At 35.1% G+C, this 27,502-nt stretch overlaps 1 protein-coding gene across 1 annotated transcript in view; it reads right to left on the bottom strand.

The window, feature by feature from the left end:
* Nucleotides 1-27,502, bottom strand: part of sdk1b (sidekick cell adhesion molecule 1b) — a 259,703-nt gene that overhangs the window by 56,236 nt on the left and 175,965 nt on the right. Inside the window, exons 18-24 of the mRNA XM_051116461.1 lie at nt 21,112-21,252; nt 17,073-17,254; nt 14,406-14,521; nt 13,931-14,126; nt 8,203-8,301; nt 4,189-4,380; nt 3,444-3,565 (exon numbers count right to left, since the gene is read on the bottom strand). Coding sequence (XP_050972418.1) covers nt 3,444-3,565; nt 4,189-4,380; nt 8,203-8,301; nt 13,931-14,126; nt 14,406-14,521; nt 17,073-17,254; nt 21,112-21,252 — 1,048 coding nt within the window. The remainder of the gene's footprint in view (nt 1-3,443; nt 3,566-4,188; nt 4,381-8,202; nt 8,302-13,930; nt 14,127-14,405; nt 14,522-17,072; nt 17,255-21,111; nt 21,253-27,502) is intronic.

Here is a 27,502-nt window from a genome sequence, read left to right as displayed (position 1 = left end):
ATATTTTATTATTATTTTATTTTTATTTATCATTATTTTTAAGATATACATCAGAAGAGGTCAGGACAGTTTGATAAAAAGTTGCAATTAATTTTAATTTTATTTTTATTTGTCATTATATTATTTTAATTATATATCCTAATTGTTTTCCCCCCCCAGAACTACAAGAAACAAAGTCCATATTGTATAATATAACTTCAGAAAAGGTTAAAACAGTGAGATAAAAAGTTGCAATTATCTTTTTTATTTTATTTTATTTTACTTTTATTTATCATTATTTTATTGTATTATATTTATATCTTGCAATTTATATTTTTCCCCCTAAACTACAAGAAACAAAGTCCATATTATACAATATAAATTCAGAAAAGGTTAAAACAGTGAGATAAAATGTTGCAATTATCTTTTTATTTTATTTTTTTATTATCATTTTATTTTATTTTATTTTATTTATATCACGCTGTTCTGATTTTTTCCCCCAAAATACAAAAAACAAAGTCCATATTGTATGATATAAATTCAGAAAAGTTAAAAACAGTGAGATAAAAAGTTGCAATTATCTTTATTTTATTTTATTTTTTAATTATTATTTTATTTTTATTTATCATTATTTTATTTTATTTTATTTATATCTCGCTGTTCTGATTTTTTTCCCCCCTGAAATACAAGAAACAAAGTCCATATTGTACGATATAAATTCAGAAAAGTTCAAAACTGTGAGATAAAAAGTTGCAATTATCTTTTTTATTTAATTTTGTATTATTATTTAATTTTAATATATTATCACTTTAAGACTGAACAGGTTTTTGTATATAAATGTTGGTGGTCACATAAGCTCCTGTTGGTGACATTGCTTTTGCAGCTTAATATCCATGAATAATCTATGTGGACTGGGGAGAGAGGAAGAAAAATGCAGCTTTCTATGATACGTCCCTTTCAATATTACAAACCATACGCTGAAACAGCTAGTACTTGGCTTCCATGTAAACACTGCATCTACACAGCATGTTTTGTGCAGCGCTGCTCGAGCAGAGGAAAGGTGAAAAGATTACAAAGGGAATCGGAATCGGCAAGCGACCTGGTCCAGGATACAGCTGTGAAGAAGTCAGCTGTAAAAAAACACCTCAACACAAGCTGATTTCTAACCCATAGACTTAAGACCCCATTAGTGCCACCTCAGTACCTCTAATCTTCTCCTCTCTCATCCCTCCCTCTGACTCCCTCCTTCTTGCTCTCCCTCGATTAAACAGTATTAAAGACAGGAGTGAAGAAAACGGAGGGGAAAAGAGAGGGATCTCATTAGGAGGAGTTTTTCTCTTCACGCTGCACAGCGCTGGACGCCATCCAGGAGGGGCTTAACACATATGCGCGTGCACACACACAAACACACACCACACCTAAAGGGCTGGGAGACACGGTGCATGACATCTCCTTAGCCTGCTCGTACTATGTCAAATACGGAGTGTGAGCTTGCATGTGTGTTGGTGTGTGTGCGTTTTCTCCGGGGGAAGATGTTTTAGTGCAAGAGCAAGCCTGTTTTTCCCTGGAGATGAAGTACCTGCCAGACAACAGCATCTTCACTGGAGCACAGCCTGCCAGACAAGGGCATAACACACACCCACAAATACACAAATACTTACACACACACACATACACATATACACACACGTTTATACTTATGAGCACATACACTGAAAAGTCATATACCATAGAGCAGTCTTGGCAGACAGAAAATTGCAGTTTGTGGAAAAGTTAACCATTCGGCAGAAGGAAAATTGCCATTCGTCACAAACTTACATATTTTGCAGAAAGAAAACTGCAATTTGTGGCAAAGATAAGATTTTTTTCAAAGAGAAAGGTGCCCTTCAAGGCAACATTAATCATTTCGCGAAGAGAAAAGTGCCATTTGGCTGGCAGATTATTGACATTTGTGGCAAAGTAAACCTATATATTTAGTTTGATATATATTTGCTGAGAGAAATAAAAAAAAAAACAATATGGAGACCAAAGTATAATTTGTGGCAAAGTTCACCAATTTTGAGAAAAGTTTACAATTTTTGAGAGAAAAAAATTGCTATAAGTGGCATTAACTGTAATATACCATTCATGAAAAGCACAATAATTTTCCTGAGGCAAGTATAATTTGTGGCAAAGTTAACCATTTAGAATGACAAAATTGTATAAGTGACACAGTTAGGCATTGTTCAAAGAGAAAACTATCATTCATGAAAAAGTCAACCATTATTTTATGAGAAAAAATTGCCTTTTGTGGCAAAGTTAACTATTCAGGACAGAGAAAATTTATGTGACATTTTGGAAAGCGAAAACTACACCATTTATGAAAAAGGTAACCATGTTTCTGAGAGAAAAGCACAATTTGTGGAAAAGTTATTAATTTGGCAGCCAGAATAATATCATTCTTGGCAAAGTTAGACATTTTGCATAGAGAAAAGTGACATTTGTGGCCAAGTTAACAAATTAAGTTACCATCTCAACCATTTTGGAAAGTGAAAACTACACCATTTATGAAAAAGGTAACCATGTTTCTGAGAGAAAAGTGCAATTCATAGAAAAGTTATTAATTTGGCAGCCAGAATAATATCATTCATGGCAAAGTTAGACTTTTTTTTATGGAGAAAAGTGGCATTTGTGGCCAAGTTAACCAATTAAGTGACCATCTCAACCATTTTGGAAAGTGAAAAATATACCATTTGCGAAAAAGGTAACCATGTTTCTGAGAGAAAAGTGCAATTTGTGGAAAAGTTACCAATTTGGCAGCCAGAATAGTAACATTCATAGCAAAGTTAGCCATTTTGCATAGAGAAAAGTCAAATTTGTGGCCAAGTTAACCATTTAAGTGACCATATTGGAAAGTGAAAACTATGCCATTTGTGAAAAAGTTAACCATGTTTCTGAGAGAAAAGCACAGTTTGTGGAAAAGGTAACAATTTGACAGCCAGAATAGTAACATTGGTGGCAAAGTTACCAATTTTGCATAGAGAAAAATGAAATTTGTGGCTAAGTTAACCATTCTGGAGAGAGAACATCGCTATAAGTGAGTTAGAAAACGACTATACATGAAAAAAACTAGACCATTTGCAAAAAAGGTATTGGGATGTAACACTGATGGCAAAGTTAGCCATTTTGCATAGAGAAAAGTGAAATATGTGGCCTAGTTAACCATTTTGGAGAGAGAAAACTACCATTCATGAAAAAAATTAACCATTTATTTCAGAGAAAAGTGCAATTTGAAGCAAAATGAACCATTCTGCAGACAGAACATTGACATTTGTGGCAAAGTTAACCATTTTGTTGCTACTGATGGCAAAGACACTACTTTTTAACCCTTTAGCCACTGTGGGAAAGTTAGCTACTTGCTAAAAACGATTTGGCACCACAAGCTTTTCTAAATTTTACACACACTCACACACACGCCTACACACCTGTCCTTCTATGATCCATTTGGAGATGGCGGTTTTGCCGTCACTGCCGGGCTGGAACTGTATGGTGGCGGAGCGAGGACTGATGTTGGAGATGACCAGATTGGAGGGTGCACCCGGAAGCTCTGTTCAGCAACACAATAAAACATATTTACGTAACTCACAAGCTGCTCTAATTGAAACATTTCCTGCATTTTGTGTTCTGCTCTCTGTCTGTTTTCTCCATCCTGTGTCTTCATTATCCTTCAAAGAAAACTCTTATAAATGGGCCTATAACTCACTTCAGAGACGATTAGGTTTTGTGTACAGCAGTGCACATTGTGTTTGGGTATATGATTAATTGGTAATTAAATGGATTGATAATGATATTTGGGTGGTTCACGGTGGCTCATTCAACAGTAGATAAAGCTCGTTCTCTCCTGACTCCACAGCATATCAGTGGGAGATAATGAGTGTAGCTTGGCTTTTGGTCATCATCATTTATTTCATGTTCTCTCTAACACATGCGCACACACACAGCGGCCCCAAGAGCTTCATACCGACTCCGTGTGATGTATTACAGTCTTACTGACTGTGTCTCGGATTGCTGGTCTATGTGAAATATGCGCCCCACTGCGGCATCCTGTTTCATGTGCTGAATTTCCTTTAGAGTTTGAACACGGTGACTATCACCGATCCCCAAGGGAGAATTTGATGCATTAAAGTGATGCCAGCATTGAAGTGTGTATTTGTTTGAGAGTGCGCAGACCTGGCGGCAGCCCTGTCGAGATGGTCGACGAGGTGGTGGTACCGGTGCCGGCCTGTGTGACCGCAGCCACCTGCAGAGTGTACGTGGTGAGTGAAGTGAGCCCGGTCACTTTGTATGTCAGCGTGGAATTGGACAGAGTCTGAGATACGCGGGTTTCGTTCTGACCGGCCTCCTCCCAGCTCAAGACGTAACCTATGGAGAGGTGGAAATGAGATGAGAAGAAGCACTTGAACCGCCTCGCTGCTTTTTGTCTACATAGGCAGTAACCGTCACTTGTAAGTCGCTGAATTGAAACTCTCTTTATGGTTCCTTGCATGTATTCGCAGAGTGAAATTACATGAAAGATGCAGAGAGAATCAACTCGCTCACAGTCAGTCACTACAGAGCAGTGCTAGGGAGTAACCAACTCAAAGCAGTAAGGCTACTAACTTAAGTACACTTCCTAGTAACATGACAGAAATTCAGCTATATTCATATTCATATACTGACATTCAAAAGTTTGGGATTTTCAAAAGCAGTACGATTTTTAATGCTTTTTAAAGGGGTCATCGGATGCAAAGTTCACTTTTACATGTTGTTTGAACATTAATGTGTGTTGGCAGTGTATGTACAAATCTACCCTATAATGATAAAAATCCATGCAGTGGTTTTTAATTAATCTGTAAAAATAATATCCCCTTTTTCAAATCAAGTCATTCTCAGATGCCTGTCCCACAATAGTTGATTGACATGAGCGTCTTACTTCAGATCAGCTGTCTCAGTCCGACCTCTATTGTTTTGATGCCGGAGCAGGGATGTAAGTTAGACAAGAATATCTCAGATTGAGCAACTGAGGTGTTGTGTTGCTGGATGTAATATTGAACATAATGGTCGTCATTTACTCCCGACATCTGAGCCGCTGAAGATGCAGCAGATTACGTTTGTTTGTGAAGGGAATGCGCCTCCCGATCTACAGTACTGTGCAAAAGTCTTAGGCCACTAGTATTTTCACCAGCTAAAAAATGGTTTAAAGTAAGTTATTTCTATCTTTTGCTGTAGTGTGTCAGTAGGAAACATCAGTTTACATTTCCAAACATTCTGTTTGCCATTAATTGTAATAATCTAGTGAGATTTTTGTTTGCACAGGCAGTCTGACAACAGCCAGAGCTCCACACAGAGATCTGATCTCACCATCATCCAGTCTGTCTCTGGAATGACATGAAGAAACAGAATAACTGAAACAGACTAAATCCAGAAGAACTGTTTCAACATCTCCAAGATGTTTCAAGTAACCTAGCTGCAAAGCTACCTGAAAAACTGCACAAGTGCACCTAGGGCAAAATCTACTTTAAATGCAAAGGATGGTCACATCAAATGCTGATTTATTTTAGTTAATAGAAGTTCATTGATAAAGAAAATCTATTTATGACATTGTTTTTGACAGCATCCTCATTTTATGTGCCTAACTGCCTAAAACTTTTAACAGTACTGTAGCTTTGTAGGTATAGGTCTCTTAAAGCATCTTGGAGATGTTGCTACAGTTCTTCTGGATTTAGTCTGTCTCCGTTTTTTCTGTTTCTTAAAACAGACTGGATTGAATGATGGAGAGATCACATCTCTGTTTGCACAAGGAGTCTGACAACAGCCTATGCTCCATACAAAAATCTCACTGGATTATTATAATTAATGGCAAAATGAATGTTTAGAAATGTAAACTGATATTTTTTACTGACATACTACAGCAACAGACTGACTTTACCTGACTTTAAACCATTTTTAGCTGATGAAAATACTAGTGGTATTTTAAATCCATCCACTTGCAAGCTTTATTTACTTGTTCACAGATGTTTGTTAGTACAAAACTAAGTTTTCTACAGAAATTAATTTATGGTTTTTATGCTTTCAGGGGTTAAACGCTCTGAAGGATTTTCTGTTTGCCATCAAGTTCATCCTTTACTCGTTTTACTTCTTCACATTCAGTTTTCGCTTTTCTGTCATTTACTTTTAACAACCAGTATTTAAAGTGGTCATTTTGTAGTCTAAACTCTTGAAATTTACATTTTCCTGCCTTAGTTAACAGGTACAACCTGGTGACTGCATTTAACTTAAGTGAATGCCAGTTGACGAGCGGGAAGGGAATAAAATGGCGCTGAAAAATAGCCTAACCATAACAGGCAAAATGTGTGAAACAATGCAATTAAAATATATGTATATATATGTATATGGCAGGGATGGCGAACTCCGGTCCTGGAGAGCCGCAGCCCTGCAGATTTCAGCTCCAACCCTAATTAAAACTCACCTGCCTGTTGCTTTCTAGTAACCCTTCAGACCTTGATTAGCTTGTTCAGGTGTGTTTGATTAGGGTTGAAGCAAAACTATGCAGGGCTGCGGCTCTCCAGGACCGACGTTCGCCACCCTTGATATATGGTATAGAAAAATTACATTTTGATACATGGAAACTAAAATGTACAGCGATAAACAAAAATCCCTGATATTCCATGACTTGGACAAAAAATAAATAAATAAATAAAATAATAATAAAATTCCATGACCTGTGGGAACCCTGTATTAAGATGTAAAATAACATTTTCCTATTTTAATATACATTAAAATCTAATTTATCTCTGTGATCAAAGCTGAATTTTCAGCATCATTACTCCAGTATTCAGTGTCACATAACCCTTCAGAAATCATTTTAATATGCAGATTTATTAACAGTGCTGGAAACAGTTGTGCTGCTTAATTTTTGCTGGAATCTTTGATATTTAAAATATAATTTTTTTTTAACAATATAAACTACCGTTAAAAAGGTTTGGGGTCTTTCTTTTTTTTAAAAAAATTAATACTTTTATTCAGCAAGGATGTGTTAAAAATGTGGATGTGTAAGGATGTGTTTTTTGATAAAAAGTGATAGCAAAGACTTACCTTGTTAGAAAAGATTTATATTTTGAATAAACGCTGTTCTATTCAACTTTTTATTCATCAAAGAATCCTAAAAAAAAGTATCACAGGTTCCAAAAAATACTTGGCAGCACAACTGTTGCCAAGATTGATAATTCTAATAATAAATCAGCATAATAAACAGATTTCTGAAGGATCATGTGTGCAATGGCTGATGAAAATTTAGCTTTACATCACAGGAATAAATTACATTGTAAAGTATATTAAAATAGAAACCATTATTTTATATTGTAATAACATTTTGCAATATTACTGTTTTATGTGTATGTTTGTTAAAATAAATGCAGCCTTGATAAGCATAAGAGAGTTCTTTAAAAAAAAACATTATGAGTCTTACTGATCCCAAACTTTTGAATGGCAGCGTATATAATTTGACAAAGTAACAGCTTGATTGTATATGACACAATAAAAATGTTACATTCACAAGTGATATTTACCTTGATTTTTCATATTTCATCTCAAGCAGGAATAAATAAATGCTTTAAATGTACTTGTTTTTAATGTTTTAAATAGGGCTGACAAAATAAAAGTTTGAGTTTGCCTAATATATGTGTGTTTACTGCATGTAATTATTATGTATATATGAATACAAGCACATGTACATATTTAAGAAATATTTATAATTATTAGTATATGTATTTTTTATCATTTTTATAGAATTGATATTATATATAAATAAAAATATTTTGTACATAAATAACATATTTCTCTTAAATATATACATTAATTTGTGTGTATTTATATATACATAATAATTACACACAGCACACACACATATATATTAGGCAAACTCAAACTTTTATTTTGTATGTGATTAATTGCAATTAATCGTTTGCCAGCCCTAGTCTTAAACTTTTTATACATTTTTAAAACAATTTTTCATATATTAATAGCAACTAAAAGTCCTCTAAGTTTTAATGTGATCTTTATAAAGCAAAGTGATGACAGCTAAATTCTGCTAGTTTTAACAGAAGTCAATCCCTGGGACACCTTCACATGCAGCGTTGGAAAGATTAGTGAGAGTTCCTGTGGAGGTTGAGCTGAAGCTGTAATTGGATAATTGAGCCTATTCACCTGTGATAATGCCGTTCTTGTCTTCCGGTTCCTGCCAGCTGATCCTCAAAGATGTGTCCAAGATCTCAGTGAAGCTCAGTCGAGTCACCGGGCCCGGTTCTACAACAAATATATACATGAATTTAGTGCACTCAGCAATGTTACTGCAGATTTCTCTGAAAAAAGTAAATATAATATAATAAATATAATATAATATAAGATAATAGAATGATGCTTAGATGCAAAACCTCCATGCTTTAGGCCCTTAAGAAGACCTCAAACATGGCTTATGGATGTTAGTGCATTTTTGAGTACCTACGAATACAAAGAGTGCATTTTTACTAGAAGTAGAAGGTCAGCTACAGAAACAGACATAAGACGAATGCAATCTTTAAACAACAGCCTCGTGATTTTATTATCTGAGGGGATATAAACCCGTGAATACACAGCAGGTTTGACCATGCTCTTGCACCACAAGCATGTGTGTGCATGTGTGAGTGGAACAAAGCTTGTTATTTATTGGGCAGTGCTTTATGGACACTTTAAAACCCGCTCATGGTAAAGGATTACCTTGCACGCTCAGTCCACAAGATCATAATACAGAGAGCTTGTCGCCATATCACAAATGCAAATAGGCGAAAGCAAATTATGTGTTTGTTGGCAATTACCCTCATGAGTTAGCAGTCATTTAGTGGTTAATCAATCATGCATACACACTCCGCAAGACAATACGTCTGACAAGCGAACATGACAGTTGCCTGAAAAGCACAGTGGTAAATGTGTGCGGATAAAGCTTCAATCTCATTAGATCTAACACGCGCGTGGCAAACCCTCATGCCCCGGACTGTCAAGCAGACCTTATCAGTGTGAGTCGTCACGCCAGACTGACAGGTTAATCAATCACGTGCTTATGAGAACGTATGAGTCCATTGCACTGCAGTTCAATTAATTTTCAATTCAATTTTTGTGGTTCGCTCTGACCACGAGGTCAAGGTTTAGCTGGTTAGCACAGTCAGTGCTGGTAGGTGCCGTAAATACACCATAAGGATTCAATTTTCTCTATAAATAGATTTTTAAAAATAACCTTTTATTTTAAGCAGAGCTGTTATTGTTAACTTTAAAACTATTCAAAGTATTATTTTAAATAATGTTAAATCAGAGGAAAACTTGAACTTGAGAAACTGAATAAAAATAAGTTGAATTCGAAGTAGAAAAATCACTAAAACTAAAAATACAATAAATAAATTAAAGCTAGAAATAGAAATATATAAAGTATATATGTATTACTAATACAATTACTAATACTTAAGATTCAAATAATACATTAATAAGTTAATGTAATTTTTTATTATTGTTAACTTTAAAACTATTAAAAATATTTTGTTATTTTAAATAAAGTTAAATAAAATAAAATGTGATGAAAACTTAAACTTGAAAAACAGAATAAAATAAAGGTTTAAGTTGAAGTAGAAAAATCACCAAAACTAAAAATTAAATAAATTAAAGCTAGAAATAGAAATATATAAAGTATTTAAAATGACATATTACTAATAAAACTTCTAATACTTACAATTCAAGTGAAAACTGAAAGTACAAAAAACAAAAAAAAAAGAATGTTTAAAAATAATAATATAACAAATAAATTTGTTATTGTTAACTTTAGAACTATTAAAAAATACTTTGTTATTTTAAATAAAGTTAAATAAAATAAAATATCAAAATTAGATGAAAACTTAAACTTGAAAAACTAAATAAAATACAGGTTTAAGTTGGAGTAGAAAAATCACCAAAACTAAAAATGAAATAAATAAATTATAGCTAGAAATAGAAATATATAAAGTCCTTAAAATTATTATTATTATATATAAAATTAAATTACTAATACTTCAAATTCAAATGAAAACTGAAAATACAAAAAAACCCTAAAAATAATGTTTTAAAAATAATTATATATATAAAAAAAATACATAAAAATAATTAAATTAATAAAAGTTTATATCAATTTTGTTATTGTTAACTTTGTATATATAAATACTTTGTTATTTTAAATAAAATTAAATAAAAAAATATATAAAAATTAGATGAGCAGAAAAATCAGCTGAACTAAAAATGAAATAAATTAAAGCTAGAAATAAAAATAAATAAAGTACTCAAAATGACATATTACTAATAAAATTACTAATACTTAAATTTCAAATGATATATATAATGAAATATATAGAGTACTTAAAATGGTATATTACTGATAAAATTACTAGTACTCAAAATTCAATATAGCTAATATTAATATTATTAAAAATACCCTTTCAAAATATTAATAAATATCACATAATAAGAAAACAAATTGATTTCTGCAAGCAACATAACCTACCATTCAAAGGTTTCAGAAAATTCAACTTTGCCAGCACAGGAATATATGTATAATAACCGCATTTTTATATAGAAAGTGGAAATTTGTCTTGGACTCAAGATGCGTTTACATTGACAATATGTTGGATCCATAAACAATCCCGCAGAAATACATAGTAATAAAAAATATTCCCTACAAAACACAAGTCCCTATACAGTACATTGTTGCATTACTAAGATAATGTTCATAATCATTTCATTATATTGTAGCAGATGTTTTACCAGTGGCCAATTATTTTTGGAGGTGTTAAACACCTTACAGGATCTATCAAAAATGGCTTATTTGATGTTTATATGCTGTACACTAATGCTAACAGGCCGTTTTTGGCAGGTATTTCAGACCTCTTTGGTTTTAACAACTTTTATTCACTTTGTTTCCGTTCCATTCTTCAGAAAATTAAACCTGAAAGTTTCGAAACAACCAGGGATCCTCAATCAAAAGATCCAGGTAAACGACCAAACGAAGCGAATTTCCCACATAATGCTTGCACACGCACAGCGTATTTTCGGAACAAATAAAAGGCAGAGAGATGAGAGAGCGCGTACGTGCGCAACAGTTTTTCGTGTCTAACCTGTTTGTGTGATTGAGCTATTCATGGGAAACAAGCTCCTGTGGTTCAACACTGCAGAGAAGACCACATGCTGTTATCATCTGATGAAAATTACATTGTCTGTTAACAGCTGCATGCACATTCGCACACATATCCAAGCGTACGCACACACGGCGGGACAATCAATAGCGAGCACATGTGCATTGACTAACAGGAGTGATCCTGCTTCAATAATTGCAGGTTAGTCAAGGCTGATTCTCCGTGCCTGTGGCGTGACGTGAAAACAGCGCTTGGGTGGCCAATATATATTCGGCGAAAAGACTAATCAATGGCGATGTAAAAAGCACAATTACGTGGCAAATTGCGGCATGCATAGTGAAAGAGCCAGATTTCTCCTCCGTATCGATTCTGGTGGCTAGAATGTCAAACAAACAGCCTTGTTTTTGTCGAGAGATCTCTTTCTCAAAGCCTGCTGGACAGTTTTCAAGTAAAGAGCATACTGTTAGTCGATTGTCTCCAATTAAATACAGACAGACTGTCTGTAAGAGTGTGTGGGTATCTGGAAGAGTGTGAAATATGATTTTACATGTCAGTAGTGCAAGCACAACATTATATCCCAGAGGACACATTTAGTGCTTAGAGGCTGATCTTTCATTGCTCAGGAGGCTTAATGGAGCTCTCAACTGCTTTTTATTGAAGTATCAACTGTTTTCTCTCTGAAAATAGATGAACCTAATGACACTATTTCTGACAAACAGTACGAAAGCTAAAACTTTTAAGCAATAGTTCACCCCAAAATGAAAATTTCTTGCCAATTTACTCACCTCAACCACCCAAGATGTAAATAAGTTGGAGCAGATTTGGAGAAATTTAGCATTACTGTACATCACTTGCTCACCAATGGATCCTCCAGTGAACGAGTGCCGTCAGAATGAGTCCCACAGCTGATAAAAACATCACAATAATCCACGACACAGTCCATCCGTTAACGTCTTGTGAAGCGAAAAGCTGCATGTTTGTAAGAAACAAATCAATCTCTAGGGAGTTTTAAAGGTCCCTGAAGTGCCTTGAAACAGGGGGAGTTATTCTATGTGGTATGATAGCCACGGTCTAATAGATTACCCCCTCGATTCAATATAAAACTCTAAAATATGAAAATATATAAACAAGTGTCTATTTATAATGTAGGGGGCGGGACGCTACAGATTCTAGAGAGCATCTGATTGGACAGAACGTTTGATGTGAAGCTGAAGTGCAGGGTGACGTCATCAAAATCGTTGATCTATATTGGCGGAAGTAAGAGACTGTAAGTTTTGAATGCTTATATCTTGTAAATGCGAATTTTGTCGTTGTTTTGGAGCACACTAGCTTATAGATAACCTTAAGGCTAACATATTCATATTAAAAGCAAAGAAACTTTCATTTTGATTTCATGGGGACTTTAAATTTAAACCATTGCTTTTGGCCGAACACTGAATCCAAAATTAGGGTCATATGAAATCCGTTTTTTTCCCAAATTCCATTTTATTTTTTTTCCAAATTCCGTTTTTTCCATTTTAATTTTTCTAGACTCTGTTTTATTGGTTAAATTAAAAAAATATTAAGCAAAAAGCATGTCTAAACAATCAAAATCATGAAAATTACACAATTTAACAGAAATTCATTAAAAGTTTACAAATGTTAAAAATTAAATTTTTAAGCCCTATGAAATATGTTTAATTTTTTTTTCTCAAATTCAAATGTATTTTCACTAAATACTGTTTTCCCCCCCCATTATTTTCTTGATTCCCTTTAATGGTTTAATTAATTTTATCAGTTTTAATAATCAAATTCATCTCTAATTAATTGATTTTATTTTAAAAAGATATTATTTTATTTAATTCTTTTTTAAATAAATCATTAAACAAGTTTGACAATTTGCTGTGAAGACCTGCAAGTTTCTGTTTGTATATGATATAATGATTTTTTTTTCTTGAAAGAAATGGTAAAAGCTCTCGAAATTATGTTTGTGTTCATGCATTCATATACTAAGACGTAAGAGGCTGAAAACACCGCAAGCGTCACGCGTGCTTCAATCTGCGTGCAGTAAACGAAACCGCGCGTCTGCGCCATTGATTCACAGAGATGTGCAGAATATAGAGGATTCATATTTAAATAGTATTTTTGCGGCATTATATATACAGACAGTAGTCCACATCGCATTTTGTTTTAAGTCTACTGACCTAATATTGATTTATTCTTCCAAAATTCTGTGACATTACGCATTATACAGTAAATTCCGTTTTTTTTGACTGGATTCCGTGATTTCATCCACGTTTTCCGCATTGTGGGTCCTACATAATCCACAATAATGCTTCCTCCAGTGAAAAGTTGATCTCTTGTTGTCCACTCACATCAAAATCTACCATCATATTTGTTTTGGACAAACGGTGCTTGATCTGTGCATATTTCTCTCTTGATTCAGACAGGATGACTTTTCATTATATTATTAAAGGATTCATAATTTATCCAGAAGAAATAGTTTTACAAACAATTAACTCATGGACAGGAGTCGTGTGGATTACTTGTGGATTTCTCTGATGTTATTACCAGATGTTTTGACTATCATTCTGACGGCACCCATTCACTGCAGAAGATCCATTGGTGAACAAATGATGCAATGCTGAATTTCTCCACATCTGTTCTTATGAAGAAACAAACTCATCTACATTGTGTATGGCCTGAGGGTGAGTGAATTTTTCTTTTTGGGTTAACTATTCCTTGAATGTGGATGTGAACACGTTACTCACTGTCAGCATGCGTCTGGATGAGCTGTGGTGTGCTAGCTGGTCCATCTCCAGGCGTGGTAAAGCAAAGCACTGCCGTCTCATACCACATGAACTTTCTTAAATTGCTAACGTAACCATAGTGACGTGACCCGTGGAACTCGGGGGCAATGGTCACCATGGTAATGCATTCTGGACAGTGTTCGGGCCACACCAGCAGCTGTGAGCGAGATACAGAATAACAATAAGACATACACAAAACGTGATTACCATACACTGCTAGGATTTAATTACTCACATTCAAATTTATAGTTGCTGTTTTTGTCAGGCGTTTAGCTAATCAATCATGCATACATACCCCGGAAGACAATAAACCTGCCAGGCAAATTGAATTGAATTTTTTATTTTTTTTTTACCTCCAACAGAATGTGTTTCTCTCTTCTTCTCATATGCACAATCAAGTACACATTCTCACATCAGTCTCTCTCTACACTGTTACCTTGTATCCCTGGTTGATGCCGTTGATGAACTGCTGGGGCGGTGGTGTCCAGGTGAATTTGATGGTGGTGGAGTTGAGCGCAACAGCATCGACGTCTTGTGGGGGCGCTGTGGGGACTGCAGAGTGGGAGACAATTTGGCACTAAAAATATTGTGGTGATGTACTGTTACATTTAAAGGTGCACTAAGCAATATTTGAAAAACGCTTTTGAGGACAGATTCCCTAATCCCACTTGTAGCCAATCAGCAGTAAGGGGCGTGTCTAGTAATGAAAAATAAATTACATAAAATAAAACATTTTTAAAAAAAGGGTTACGATTAGGCAAGAGGTAGGACCCGCGTAAATATCGGAGCATGCTTGTGTGTCATTAGGGTTGTGTATGCACGTGTGGGGCAGAGATATCAAAATAGGGGCGAGGTCCTGTTGGGCTATGGGCGTGTTTGTTTTGGTGCTTTCAGATATCAACATCGTTTGGCAAAAATCTATCTATCTATCTATTTATCTATCTATCTATCTATCTATCTATCTATCCAGTCGTTTATTTATTTATTCATTCATCCATTAGATTGTTTGTCTGTCTGTAGAACTTTATCCACAAAAATAATTTATCTGAAATTGAATTTATTTGTGCATTTTAATAAGCAAGTGTTTGCACAGAATTGTATTACAAAATTGTAAATAACAGTAAAATATCACAATGTTATAACAATTGTAAAAGCAAAAAGTAGAAGTGTTTTAGCAACAAATTGAAATAAAAGAAGTAATTTTAAATGAATTTAAATGAACAAATTAAGACTAAACAGATAAACTAATAAAAATGACAAAAACACATAATTTACTAAACTTAAAGGATTAGTTCACTCCTGAATTAAACTTTCCTGATAGTTTACTCACTCCTATGTCATCCAAGATGTTCATGTCTTTCTTTCCTCAGTCGAAAAGAAAGGTTTTTGAGTAAAACATTCTAGAATTTTTCTCCATATAGTGGGCTTCAATGGTGGCCAATGGGTTGAAGGTCCAAATTGCAGTTTCAATGCAGCTTCAAGGGGCTCTACACAACCCTAGGGTCTTATGTAGCAAAATGATCGGCTATTTTTAAAAAAAGAAAAATATTTATACTTTTTAACCGCAAATGCTTGTCTTGCACTAGCTCTGGGATGCCTGTCCGTGAGTTTATGCATTGCATAATCACATTGGAAAGATAGTGCTTGGTTAGTTCTTCGTCTGTGTACTTCTTTTCAAAAAGGTACGGTAGTGTGAAAAACTTCAAAATAGTCTGACATCGTTTTTACCTTTTTTTGTAAAGGGTGCTTGACTTTCTTTCTTGTTTTTTTTCTTTTCTTCTGCTTATGTCACGTGTGACCTTTCCAACGTGACTACATAGTATGTAAAGTCAAGCTAGTGCAAGACGAGCCTTTGTGGTTAAAAAGTATATAATTTTTTCTTTTGTCAGACAATGACCATTTGTTTTACTAGATAAGACCCTTATTCCTCATCTGGGATCGTGTAGAGCCCTTCGAAGCTGCATTGAAACAACAATTTGGACCTTGCCATGACTGAAGTCCACCCGTATGGAGAAAAATCCTGGAATGTTTACCTCAAAAAACATAATTTCCTTGTTAACTAAAATAACACTGCTCTGGATTAGCCAAAGTTTACAGTTTTAGTGCTTAGATACTCTTTAAGACACTTAGTAGGAAGTCAAACCTGCTTTTGAATTGACAGAAAATGAGGTAATAACCAAATATCTGGCTCTGCGAGACTATATCTGTTGTGACTACCTGGATTTTGAATTTTTGAACGCCTACCCAAAGCCCCCATTTCCATACATGCTCTGTATTTCAAATGATCGTTCACAGCGGCACCGATAATCACATACAAATACACATGAACTACAGTTCGTATTCAAAGCCTTTTTTGTAGCCTATCGGTGCCATGCAGCAGGCCTGAGCGGGAAGTGGAAAGAACGAGATCATATTTCCATAAAGACTCAATGCCGCTTACACTTAATGTGCTTAAGATGGCCCCTTTAAGGTCAGGCCTGGCGAGTTGAGTACAGATTAGATATCGCTCAATTGGATTGGGCACTCCGATTCGTCCTGCTGCCCTTTTCATTTCGAACACAATCACACAACGGCACAAGGTTACATTAGTGTGTCCGGAAATCTGAACTGGGACATAAAAACCGCCTCTAACCACGTGTACAAAAGCATTTGTTACAGCCTCTACGAGAAGAAGGCTGTTTTACTGCGGACACCGGGTCTCTATTAATCTCTGCAGGAGTATCATTACACTGACGTTAAATAATATGAATAATTACGGCTGAAGGATCTCAGAACACCCCCACACTTCCTTGCGCACACAAATTCACGCACATAAAGCAAATTAGATTAATTAATGGGCTACGGTCACTGTTTGCCCAGAGTCCATAAATTTACTCTTCTTAGAAATAATCTTTCAGATGGCCGATCTGTGCAGTAAAGCCGGCTAATGGATTTTATGGTTCCCATGGTTACTCTAGATCTTTTATGATATCGGTAGCTTAATGAGAAAGACGGTGTTTTGGACAAAAACATCAAGGGTTTGCTACGACTGATGAGGCATTGTTTTTGTGTTTATTTCTCACTGTGAGTGTGTGTGTGTGTATGTGTGTGTGGACTGTCCAACCTCCTTGCAGCGTGTACTCCGTGACAGACTGGCTGTACACCCCCAGGCCCGCTCCAGTGTAGGCAGCCACTTGGATCTCATACTGCGTCCAGATGATGAGCTCTCCAATCAGACAGTAATTAATCTCTGCACTGGTGATGTTCTTCAGCTGAAACTCACCAGGCAGACCCGCCAATCTGTACCTGAGTGGGAGGGGGAGAAAAAGAGAATGATGTGGGTTTTTTTGGAAGTTGATTGTGAACCTTTAACACAAACACGCTCACTCGTAATTTCAACTAGATACATAGGAAATGAGAGTGGCGCTTACCCGTGCACAACTCGCAATTACGATGCTAGAACTTTGTGGGCGGCTCTTAGCACATTGCTATATGGTTGCTAAAATATTCTGGGTGTTATGTTCAAATTCCTAACCCTAAGTATGAACAAAAGTAATAGCAGCTGATACAACTTATACTATCTACTACTGAATACATGTAATTTAAAAACCTAGGGAAAACCAGGTCATGTCACCTTAAAGGGAGAGTTCAGCCAAAAATGAAAATTCTGCCATTAATTACTCACCCTCATGTCGTTCCAACCCGTTCATCTTCAGAACACAAATTATCAAATTATTAAGTTCCAGAAAGTTACTAAGGACATTGTTAAAACAGTCCATGTGACATCAGTGGTTCAACTGTAATGTTACGAAGCTACGGGAATACTTTTTGTGCAAAAAGAAAACAAAAATAGGGTAATTCTACAGAAATGTCCACTTTTGGTATGGCAAGATTTCTTAAAATGTATTTATTTTTCTAACATTTAAACTTAGACAATGTGCAGTTATTTTAAGACCACATGTACCATTTTTCTGCCACTGGTGTTACCTCTGCTGGCAATATTAAAGGTATTATGAAATATTATTTCTCAATTTTCTTTTCAGCACGTCAAAGTTACAAAAAATAATGAAAATGCAAGAAATAAGGAGATTGTTTTATTTATTTTTATATTTATTTATTTAATGTGAGAAAAAAAAACACAGTAATAACAGTGGCACAATCAATGACCAGTGACATACAAAAGATCTGATACACTGAGCTTCCCTGTTGATATCCATAAGGAAGGTAACACCAGTGACAATTTTCATGAAAAATGCATGTTACAAAATGACTACTCACTAAATTAAGTAGTTTAATCAATTTGTATTCTAGTTTTTTACAATTCCCTAACAATAAAGAACTAAAAGCTTCATATAAAATCATGAGATTAACATTTCTGATAACTGAAACAAGACAGTGGGCTTTACAAATGCGTTTTTTCATAGATCTTTAGGAAATTGGAAGAAGGAAAACAAGTGATGTTGTCAGTGTGATTTTTATTTCAAAATAAATGATTTTTGTTAAATGGTAACACCAGTGACACAACTCCAAGGGACCACTACTTTTATTATATATTTTATAATATTTATTCAGCATTTAGTTTTTTATTACATTTACATAATATATTTGATAGATATGAATACATTATTGTTTTTTAAATGGTAGAAAAACCTGTTTTTGACCTCAAAATAAAACACTTTCCCTCTGTACATGGCTGTGGGGACGAATGGTTTTGTGGTGCTTGGAATTCTATATAATTAATTTAAAAACAAATATTGCCACATTAATGGCTCAAGAAGGTGTAATGGACCTTTATCACACCAGAATTGTAATATTGTAGTATTTTAGAAGGGCCTTATCCGTGTCTCATCCGTGTTGTGTCAGGAAATCGTGAAAACTGATGCAGTGTGTCACTGTTTAGAATAAAAGCAGCCAGGTACACTGCAGTAACACCAGCGAAAGAAAGAAAAGAGAGGATTCTCCCATTAGTTTTCATTGCATTGCGACAGGACTGGAAGTTACCGGGGATACACTGCTTCGCCTACCGAATATAGGAAGTGAGATAAACATCCATTATTCAAATAACATATTGTTTAATTTTAAAACATAAAGAAATTTTAACCCTAAAGTGTTTTTCAAGTGTAATATTTCTGTAAAGGCTATGGACAGAAAAACGGACATTTCCATAGAATGACCCAATAACGACTTCTGCTTCAGCAATGCCACACACATGCGTACTCCTGTGAATGCACCTCGAAGACTAAAACGGAAAAGAAGAAATTACTGAATAAATCTTTATTTTTGTGTTTCTTGTGCACAAAAATATTCTTGTAGCTTCATAACTTTGTGGTTGAACCACTGATGTCACATGGACTATTTTAATGATGTCTTTACTACCTTTCTAGGCCTTAAACGTAGTAGTTGTGTTGCTGTCTATGCAAGGTCAGAAAGCTCACGGAAATATGTTCCGAAGACGAACGACGATCTTGTGGGTTTGGAACAATATAAGGGTGAGTAGTCAATGACAGAATTTTCATTCCCCTTCAGTCGTTTCACTACGACGTTACACAGGGGAACTCGCTTGAGAGTCCAATCATCTCCAAGCCTTATTCAAAAGGCCAATGAACATTCATGAACATTGGCGAGCGCTCTCAAACGGGCGGGGCTCGCTGGAGTGCGGGAGGCTTGAATGCCGTGAACGGCAGCCCGCAGGATTAGGCTGGCGGCTGCCGAACGCTCTTTAAGATGAAGCTCTTTTAGTAGCTCGGCAGCACGCCAGCAGAGAGAGTGTGAACTCAGGAACTCTTTTCTTTTTTTTTTTTTTAAATGGCTCAGAAGACGAGGCTCCAAAAGCAAAAGTCTGAATGAGTGGTTGCACGCCGCCATCTTATATACCCGTATGTACGGGGGAGTGGCTCGGCATGCAAATACCACTCGCCAATGTTCATGAATGTTCATTGGCCTTTTGAATAAGGCTTGGAGATGATTGGACTCTCAAGCAAGTTCCCCTATGTAACGTCTCCGTTCCCTCCTTCAGGGAACGAGGGTTACGTACGTAACCTAGACGTTTTTCTGTGAACTATCCCTTTAAAGTGATAGTCCACACAAAAATGACTCACCGTCTCTGCTGATCCAAACCTGCATGCATTTCTTGCAGAACACAAAAGAAGATTGTTGCTTCCCAGAAATCTGTTTCTAGTTTTGGTTTTCAATGACTTACAATGTATTTGTCCATACAATAGAAGTCAGTGGGAACTGAAACTGGTTGCTAGCATTCTTCAAAATAGCTTTTCTGTGCTCCACAGAAGAAAGAAAGTTATACAAGTTTGGAATGACATGACATTGAAAAAATGATGACTGAAGTTGCATTTTGTGTGGACTTTCCCTTTAAAGTCGTAATGTAAGAGATGTAGCAGCATCTTTTCTTCCATATTGTGACATACTTATGAGAGTAATGGAATATGAAAAAAAAAAAAAAAAAAACTATGTAGTGCGGGGTTCAAATTGGTTCAAATAATTAGTTATAGACTGGAGGTGGATCTGAATGTGAGCTAGATGTTGATTTTAAGAAATAATTGTGGACAAAATAACTGGAGAAATTCAGCATACATCAACAGAAAAAAAGTCTGTAATTTCAGCAGAAGACTGAGTGACTATGCATAGATGAAACATTCAGAGTAAGATCAATAATAATCATTTAGAAAATAGATGAATTTCTATGAATGTCCATTCCATGCCGGGAGCCACGCTTTCTTGCTAATCTATAAGAGCTTTAACCAGCCCAGATAGCACATGTACGTTTGCAAGATGTCTGTTAAAGATCACTTGATCTGGAAAGCATCTGCTTTGTACAAACATCTGACAGACATCTGTAAGATGTCAGTTTTATATCTTAAAGACATCTAATAAACGTCTATTTGACATCTGATAGAAAACGTCTTATAGACGTATTGCAGATGAGCAACAATCTAAAAAATACATCTTGCAGATGTAAACACAGACGTCAAATAGACGTTTCTGTGATGTACTGTGATGTATCATGTGATGTGTGCTATCAGGGAGCTAACCGGCAAACCTCAGCTTTTTTTATTGCATGAAAATTCAATAGTGTGTATAAAAGAGTGTGTGTAGAAGGAAATAAAGATTTATTTTATACATTTTTGAAGCCATACATGAAGCCATACCTGAGCAGGTAGCCCCTCAGCACTCCATTGAGCTGCGGTTCTGGGGGTGGCTGCCATTGGACCATGATGCTCTGGTTGGTACGGCCACTAGCCACAATGTTTTTTGGAGGAGCGCTGGGTGGTTCCTCTCGCAGCATCAGCCTGAAAGATAACATCATGAGAATCACATCATAAAAGAGAAATATTTAGACCATAGAGTCTTATCTGGGAGATTCTCCCAGAGGCATCGATAGTTACTAAAAGTTTCCTTCGGAGCTTATCCAGTAGACCTGGAGAGATTGAAATTGATCTTTCTGGTTTGAACGAAAGGTCTTTTATAGTGCAGGAGTAACTGAGAACCAACCCTGCTGGGGTAAATAGGGTTCACTGGAATAACTTGAACTTGACTCTGTTTTTTAAAACTCGAAAGCAACGCTGGAAAAACAACTTAAAGACCAAAGGGAGGAAAATTATCAAGTACATTTTCACCTTGAAAAATGAATCACAGTTTCCACAAAAATATTATGCAACAAAACTGTTTTCTACTTGGATAATAATAAGAAATTAATTTCAACACCAAATCAGCATATTAGAATGATTTCCAAAGGATCACGTTTCCCTGAAGACCAGAGTAATGGCTGCTGAAAATTAAGCTAAAATATATTAAAATTGAACACTAATTTTAAATTGTAATAATGTTTCAAAATTACTAGCTTTAAAGGATTAGTTCACTCCAGAATTAAAATTTCCTGATAATTTACTCACCCCATGTCATCCAAGATCTTCAGTCAAAAAGAAATTAAGGTTTTTGAGGAAAACATTTCAGGATTTTCTCCATATTGGGATCAGCAGGTTGAAGGTCCAAATTGCAGTTTCAATTAGAGATCATTTTTTGGGAAGTGTGACCTGTCAATACAGATTTTTGCCAATTCCAATTTTCTTTCTAAGAAGTATACTTGACAGCATATACAAACAAAAATATACACTTTTTTTCCCCCAATGCCAAAAAATTTACATTAAACATCACAATTCTCCCAATCTGGACTAAATTACAGATGTTCTCTATAAATGCATTTGCACTGTAAAATTTTAAATGCATACGTTATACTTTAAATTATGCATACTGCATAATTTAATAAAATTAATTTTTTAAAAAATATACAAATAAGAAATGTTGTCCAAAATGCAACAATACTTTTAAATATAAAACCAAACCACAAGTAGGTGCTGGCAAAAGACTGTTCTAATGAGTGAGTCATGTAGTTTATGAATCTTTTAAAAATGTGGATTAATTAACGAAACACGGCTGTGTTGCTCGGAGACATGCGGCAGTTCTGCTGTGGCTTTGATTGAAACTATTTTCTGCAACGAAACTGAGCAAAAACACTCAATATTGTGACTAAAATGTAATTTAAACTTCTTGTTTCCTGAACTACTATTGCAGAGGTGGTGAACATCGGCCCTGGAGAGCCGCGGCCCTGTATAGTTTTGCTTCAACCCTAATCAAATGCACCTGAACAAGCTAATCAAGGTCTGAAGGGTTACTAGAAAGCAACAGGCAGGTGAGTTTTAATTAGGGTTGGAGCTGAACTCTGCAGGGCTGCGGCTCTCTAGGACCGGAGTTCACCACCCCTGTACTATTGTATAAAATCAGTGTCACATTGCAGTCGTGCTGATATTTGGGGAATCATATTTGTCATACAATGTTATGTACCTAAATCATATTACAAATTTATAGTTTTTCTACCACAGCATGCATCTATAACTTTCTTGAGTGCTGTTGCACTCATTTGTTTTGATTTCTGCACGAGTGTCTCTCACATGCTCATTTTAAGCTGTGCAAGCTTTATCTGTCACATTAGCAGTCGCCATAAGTGTGACGTCAAAATGGATCGGCTCAGAATTGGCAGACTGAACGGCCGGTCATCGGTCCAGGCCGATTATGTGAAAAACCAGCTAATTCTGATCCCTGGCCGATCGATTGGTGCATCTCTAGTTTCAATGCACCTTCAAAGGGCTCTACACAATTCCAGACAAGGAAAAATGGTCTTATCTAGCAAAACGACTGATCGATTCTAAAAAACACAAATTTATATACTTTTTAACCACAAATGCATCTTGCACTAGCTCAAATTTATGTGTTACACAGTCACGTTGGAAAGGTCACGCTTGACGTAGGCGGAAGTACCGACCCAGTGTTTATGATTTTGAAGTTGGAGGAGAAAATGAGATGGAATTTACCGCCCTACAATACATTTTTTAACTGGAGTACACAAAGAACTAACTAACAAACACGTGATCTTTCCAACGTGATTACAGAATGTGTTAAGTATTAGACACGCATCACTGAGCTACTGCAAAATCATCATTTGTGGTTAAAAAGTAATTTGTGTAGAGCCCTTGAAAACTGCAGTGAAACTGCCATTTTGACCTTCAACCTGCTCATCCCCATTAAAGTCCACTATATGGAGAAAAAGCCTGGAATATTTTCCTCAAAAACTTTAATTTCTTTTCAATGTAAGAAAGAAAGACTTTAACATTTTGGATCACATGGGGGTGAGTAAATGATCAGGAAACTTTAATTCACAAGTGAACTAATCCTTTAAAAATGAGCAGAAACTGCATTCTCGCAGAAATTTCCTTACTAAAGCCTGGAAAAACTGTTTGGCCCAAAATCTGGTACCAAAGAGTTAAACTGCAAACACTTGTGGCATTTCTAGTTGACAAACAACAGTGAATATTGAGAAACCATTGCTAGCACTGACAAACCCCTAAATCAAATCCTCTTGTCTCCTGTGATGTGAATAATTTTTCCTATACCAAACAGGAGCAAATTAAGCATTAAAATGTAAACAGGTGACAAAATGTCTTTCGGATATGCTATTTCAGCACCTATCGAACATGATATATAACAGCAGCTAGATGCTACAGAAAACAGAAAGATCTGTTTTCAGTTTGACCCCATTAGTGTAAATCAGTGAACTCTTTAATTTCTCAATTTGATCAATACCGTAGGCTTTAGCTCTCAAAGTCTGTCTGCAGGATTCTGGAGACTGTAGATCCCCAGAGCAGGCGATAAACAATCCTCGCTCTAATCTGCGGTTTAAAGGTTATTAGCTTGATTAAGTGAGCAAGGCCTAAAGTGCCTCAAGCAAGCAATCTCGTAGGAAAGTTGCTAAGTCTGATTGATGTTTTGTCAAATAAACAATAATCATCCTAAACCAATTTAAAAGGCTTAGAAGCTGTTTTAGTCTATCACTTTGTTTCTTTTGCCGTACGGAAGGGGTGGGATGGAGTTGGATTGGGTGTTGAGGGGATTTCTATTGTATTGTTTTTGTAATTACTGTGAATGGCATTAACAGTTGTTTATTAATTAAATGGAAATAAAATGATAAGTGCTGAGTTGAGCACTGAGTTTGCGTTTGTTAAAGTCAGAACAAATTTTTACTCAGTAAAAAAGTTAGTTCGATATTGATTTTGTTTGCCGTGTACATCTAGACATGAAACAGTCCTGAATAGAGAACATATTCTGTGAGTTATTACACTCTTTCTTTGATGGTACTTTCCCAAAAAAATGAATAAGAAGAATAAAAGAAATAGAGATTTAAATTTTTCATATAACTGATGATGATCCTGACATTAATTGGAAACGAGGCCAAAGCAGATAGGTGCTCAAATTTTAATAAGTGCCCTCTCCATCAATATTTGATTTTTTGTGTTTCTGTTCGTCTTCATCTTCTCACTCTCCACTGCCTTTTCCTCTTGTTTTAACTGGGTGCTTTAAATTAAACATTCAGTTTGAAAGTTACATGGTATACACACAAAGCTGGTGATTTACATTCAAACACTACTTTCAGCTAAAGTATGTAAAACACATATAGGAAATTGTGTGTTTGTAAATTAAAATCGAGTTGAAACTTGAAACTTGTTTGTTTACATACCAGACATTGGTCACTGTTTCATACATCAGGGCTAAGAGTGAATTGCATCAAGGTTGAGAAAGTACCATAAGCAGTACAATACCTGTTTTTGTCATGAGGTCAGTTAAATGTTAAGTAGACTGGCAGCTCACATTAGTTATTGGATAACCTAACCGTTGTCTTTGACAGGAGTTTCTACAATTGCACCAGTAATTTTGCTTAATGGATTTTGCATGTTGCAAATCTGTTTTCAATGTTGCTAACAAGCCCAGACATGGTTGACTTGCTGGGATGGTGCATACCGAGTTGATGTCAATAGTATAGTTACAGATAAATCAGGGCACATTGTATCCATCCAAATAATGAAAATAAAGTTTGTGGGAATATATAAGGGACATTTCCTTTGAGAAGGCAAGGGAGCCCAACGTCCAATATCCTTGAAATATTAGATTCAGAATTAGAAAAAAAAATTGTAGTACAAAAATAAAACAATGCCAATATTACAAAACATAACACTAAATTGTGTATAAACCACTCTTTTTTCTAAAGAAACTGTCCAGGTAAAATTACAGCGGGACCCCCTAAAGCGTGCGGTGAGCTTGGTGGGGAGTAATTAAAGAATGAATGGAGGAAAGTCACGTGACAGGAGGCAATGCCTCCATCGCGATTTGTAGGGCCTATGATTTCCGTGATGTGGAAAACAAAGACAGAATCGCCGAATCCAGTCATAAAAACAACATTTACAGTTTGACACGGAATGTCACGGAATTTGTTAAAGTTTGGATGAATTAATCAAAAGTAGGTCATTACACTTAAATCAAATAATTACAAATAATATTTGTATTTATTAAGCCACAAAAAAAAAGACTATTTAAATATGAATTCTGAGTGAATGGCGCAGATGCGTGGCTTTGTTTACTACTAACTAAAGCCCGCGTAACACTTGCAGTGATATTAACATCTGCCGCTTCACTAAATGAGGACATAAATACATGAACAGCGTCTCCAGAACTGCTCTGAGAGTCACTTTGTGAGCATTTTACCATTTAATTTAAGTAAAACTATCATCATATCATAAACACACCAAAATGTAAAGGTATTCACGGCAACTTGTCAATTTAACGTGAAGACATTGTGGAAGGAATACATTATTATTGTTTGGCAGAATTTAAGTACTACTACTTCTAAAATTATTAAAACCTTATTTTTAAGGAATAATCATATATTTCTTTAATGTTTTAATTGTAATAATAAATCCCCTTTATTTGTCAAAGATAAATGAAATGAATGCTTTATGTCTTCATTTTAGAAAACCAGAAAAATGCAAATACAACAGAATTTCTGAGAAAAAATTCTTAAGGCTATTGTAAGAATAAATGAAGCTTGTTTTTATGCATTCAAATAATTAGACATGCTAGCATACAGAATTTGGTAACAATAAAACATAAGGTGGGCAAAAATAAACCATTTCATTAGTCCCTAAACAAGTCATTTTTGTTAAACTTTTAATAAACTGATGTTAAATTGTTTAAGTTTCACGATCTTAATTCAATAGACATGCTTTCTGATTAATAAAATTAAATTTAACCATTAAAAATAAAAAAAAAAAAAAACTGGAAAAAACAAAATTTGGAAAAAAATAAAATGGAATTTGGGAAAAAATAAAATGGATCTCATAGGGCCCTAAATATGATTGGATATGACTGGTTATGTTCGGCTGTGATTGGTTCATGCAATAAATCCCACCTCTTGTATTCTTGCACGTTCACAAATCAGTCTGAATGAACAATATAATGGCATGAATTTTTTAAAAAGTAAGTGAACAACTCACACACTTAGATATAACCACTTTGTTGCATCAAAATAAGACTTGAAATGGCCTGAAAACATGATCTGTGGGAGGTTTTAGTGAGTAATAAGCTTGGTGAAATTTAAAGTAAATCTCTGTGTCTGTGACCAATATTTGCCGGGCTTTGATGACTGATGATCTGAAAAATTTAGATAGAGGTAAAAGTCAATTATTAAAAAAATAGCTGAACGTAAGTTCACAAATATAATAGATTTTTTAAATTGTTACTGCCTTGAGTTATTATTTTGGAATAAATGTAAAATGCTTGAAAACGTAACTTGAAGAGATTTATACTTGGCTTAAATAAATAGAATACTGATTACATTGTTAATGTAAAAGTATAAAACAGAATCGTTTTTTACTTCTTCTTTTTCTGATAGAGTAATTACTGTTAACATAACCAAGAAAATGTGACTGGGACATGAATTTACATTCGATTAAAAACAAAACAAAAACAAACCACATATATCCTTTATCAAACGGTAAAGACAGCATGAATTAATAATAATTCAAAACATTTAACTTCAGCAGCAATTAAAGCAACAGAGCATTTCACATTATGAGAGCAGAGGGAGTCTATGGCTCAACTGGTACTATTGAATATAAACTGGCAATGTTGGTTTAATGGAGCCTTGCTTTAAAT

This window comes from Labeo rohita, chromosome 1 (assembly GCF_022985175.1).
Source record: "Labeo rohita strain BAU-BD-2019 chromosome 1, IGBB_LRoh.1.0, whole genome shotgun sequence".
Lineage (NCBI taxonomy): Eukaryota > Metazoa > Chordata > Actinopteri > Cypriniformes > Cyprinidae > Labeo > Labeo rohita.
The sequence above is the reverse complement of the archived record's forward strand: the minus strand, read 5'-3'. Positions and strand labels throughout refer to the sequence as shown.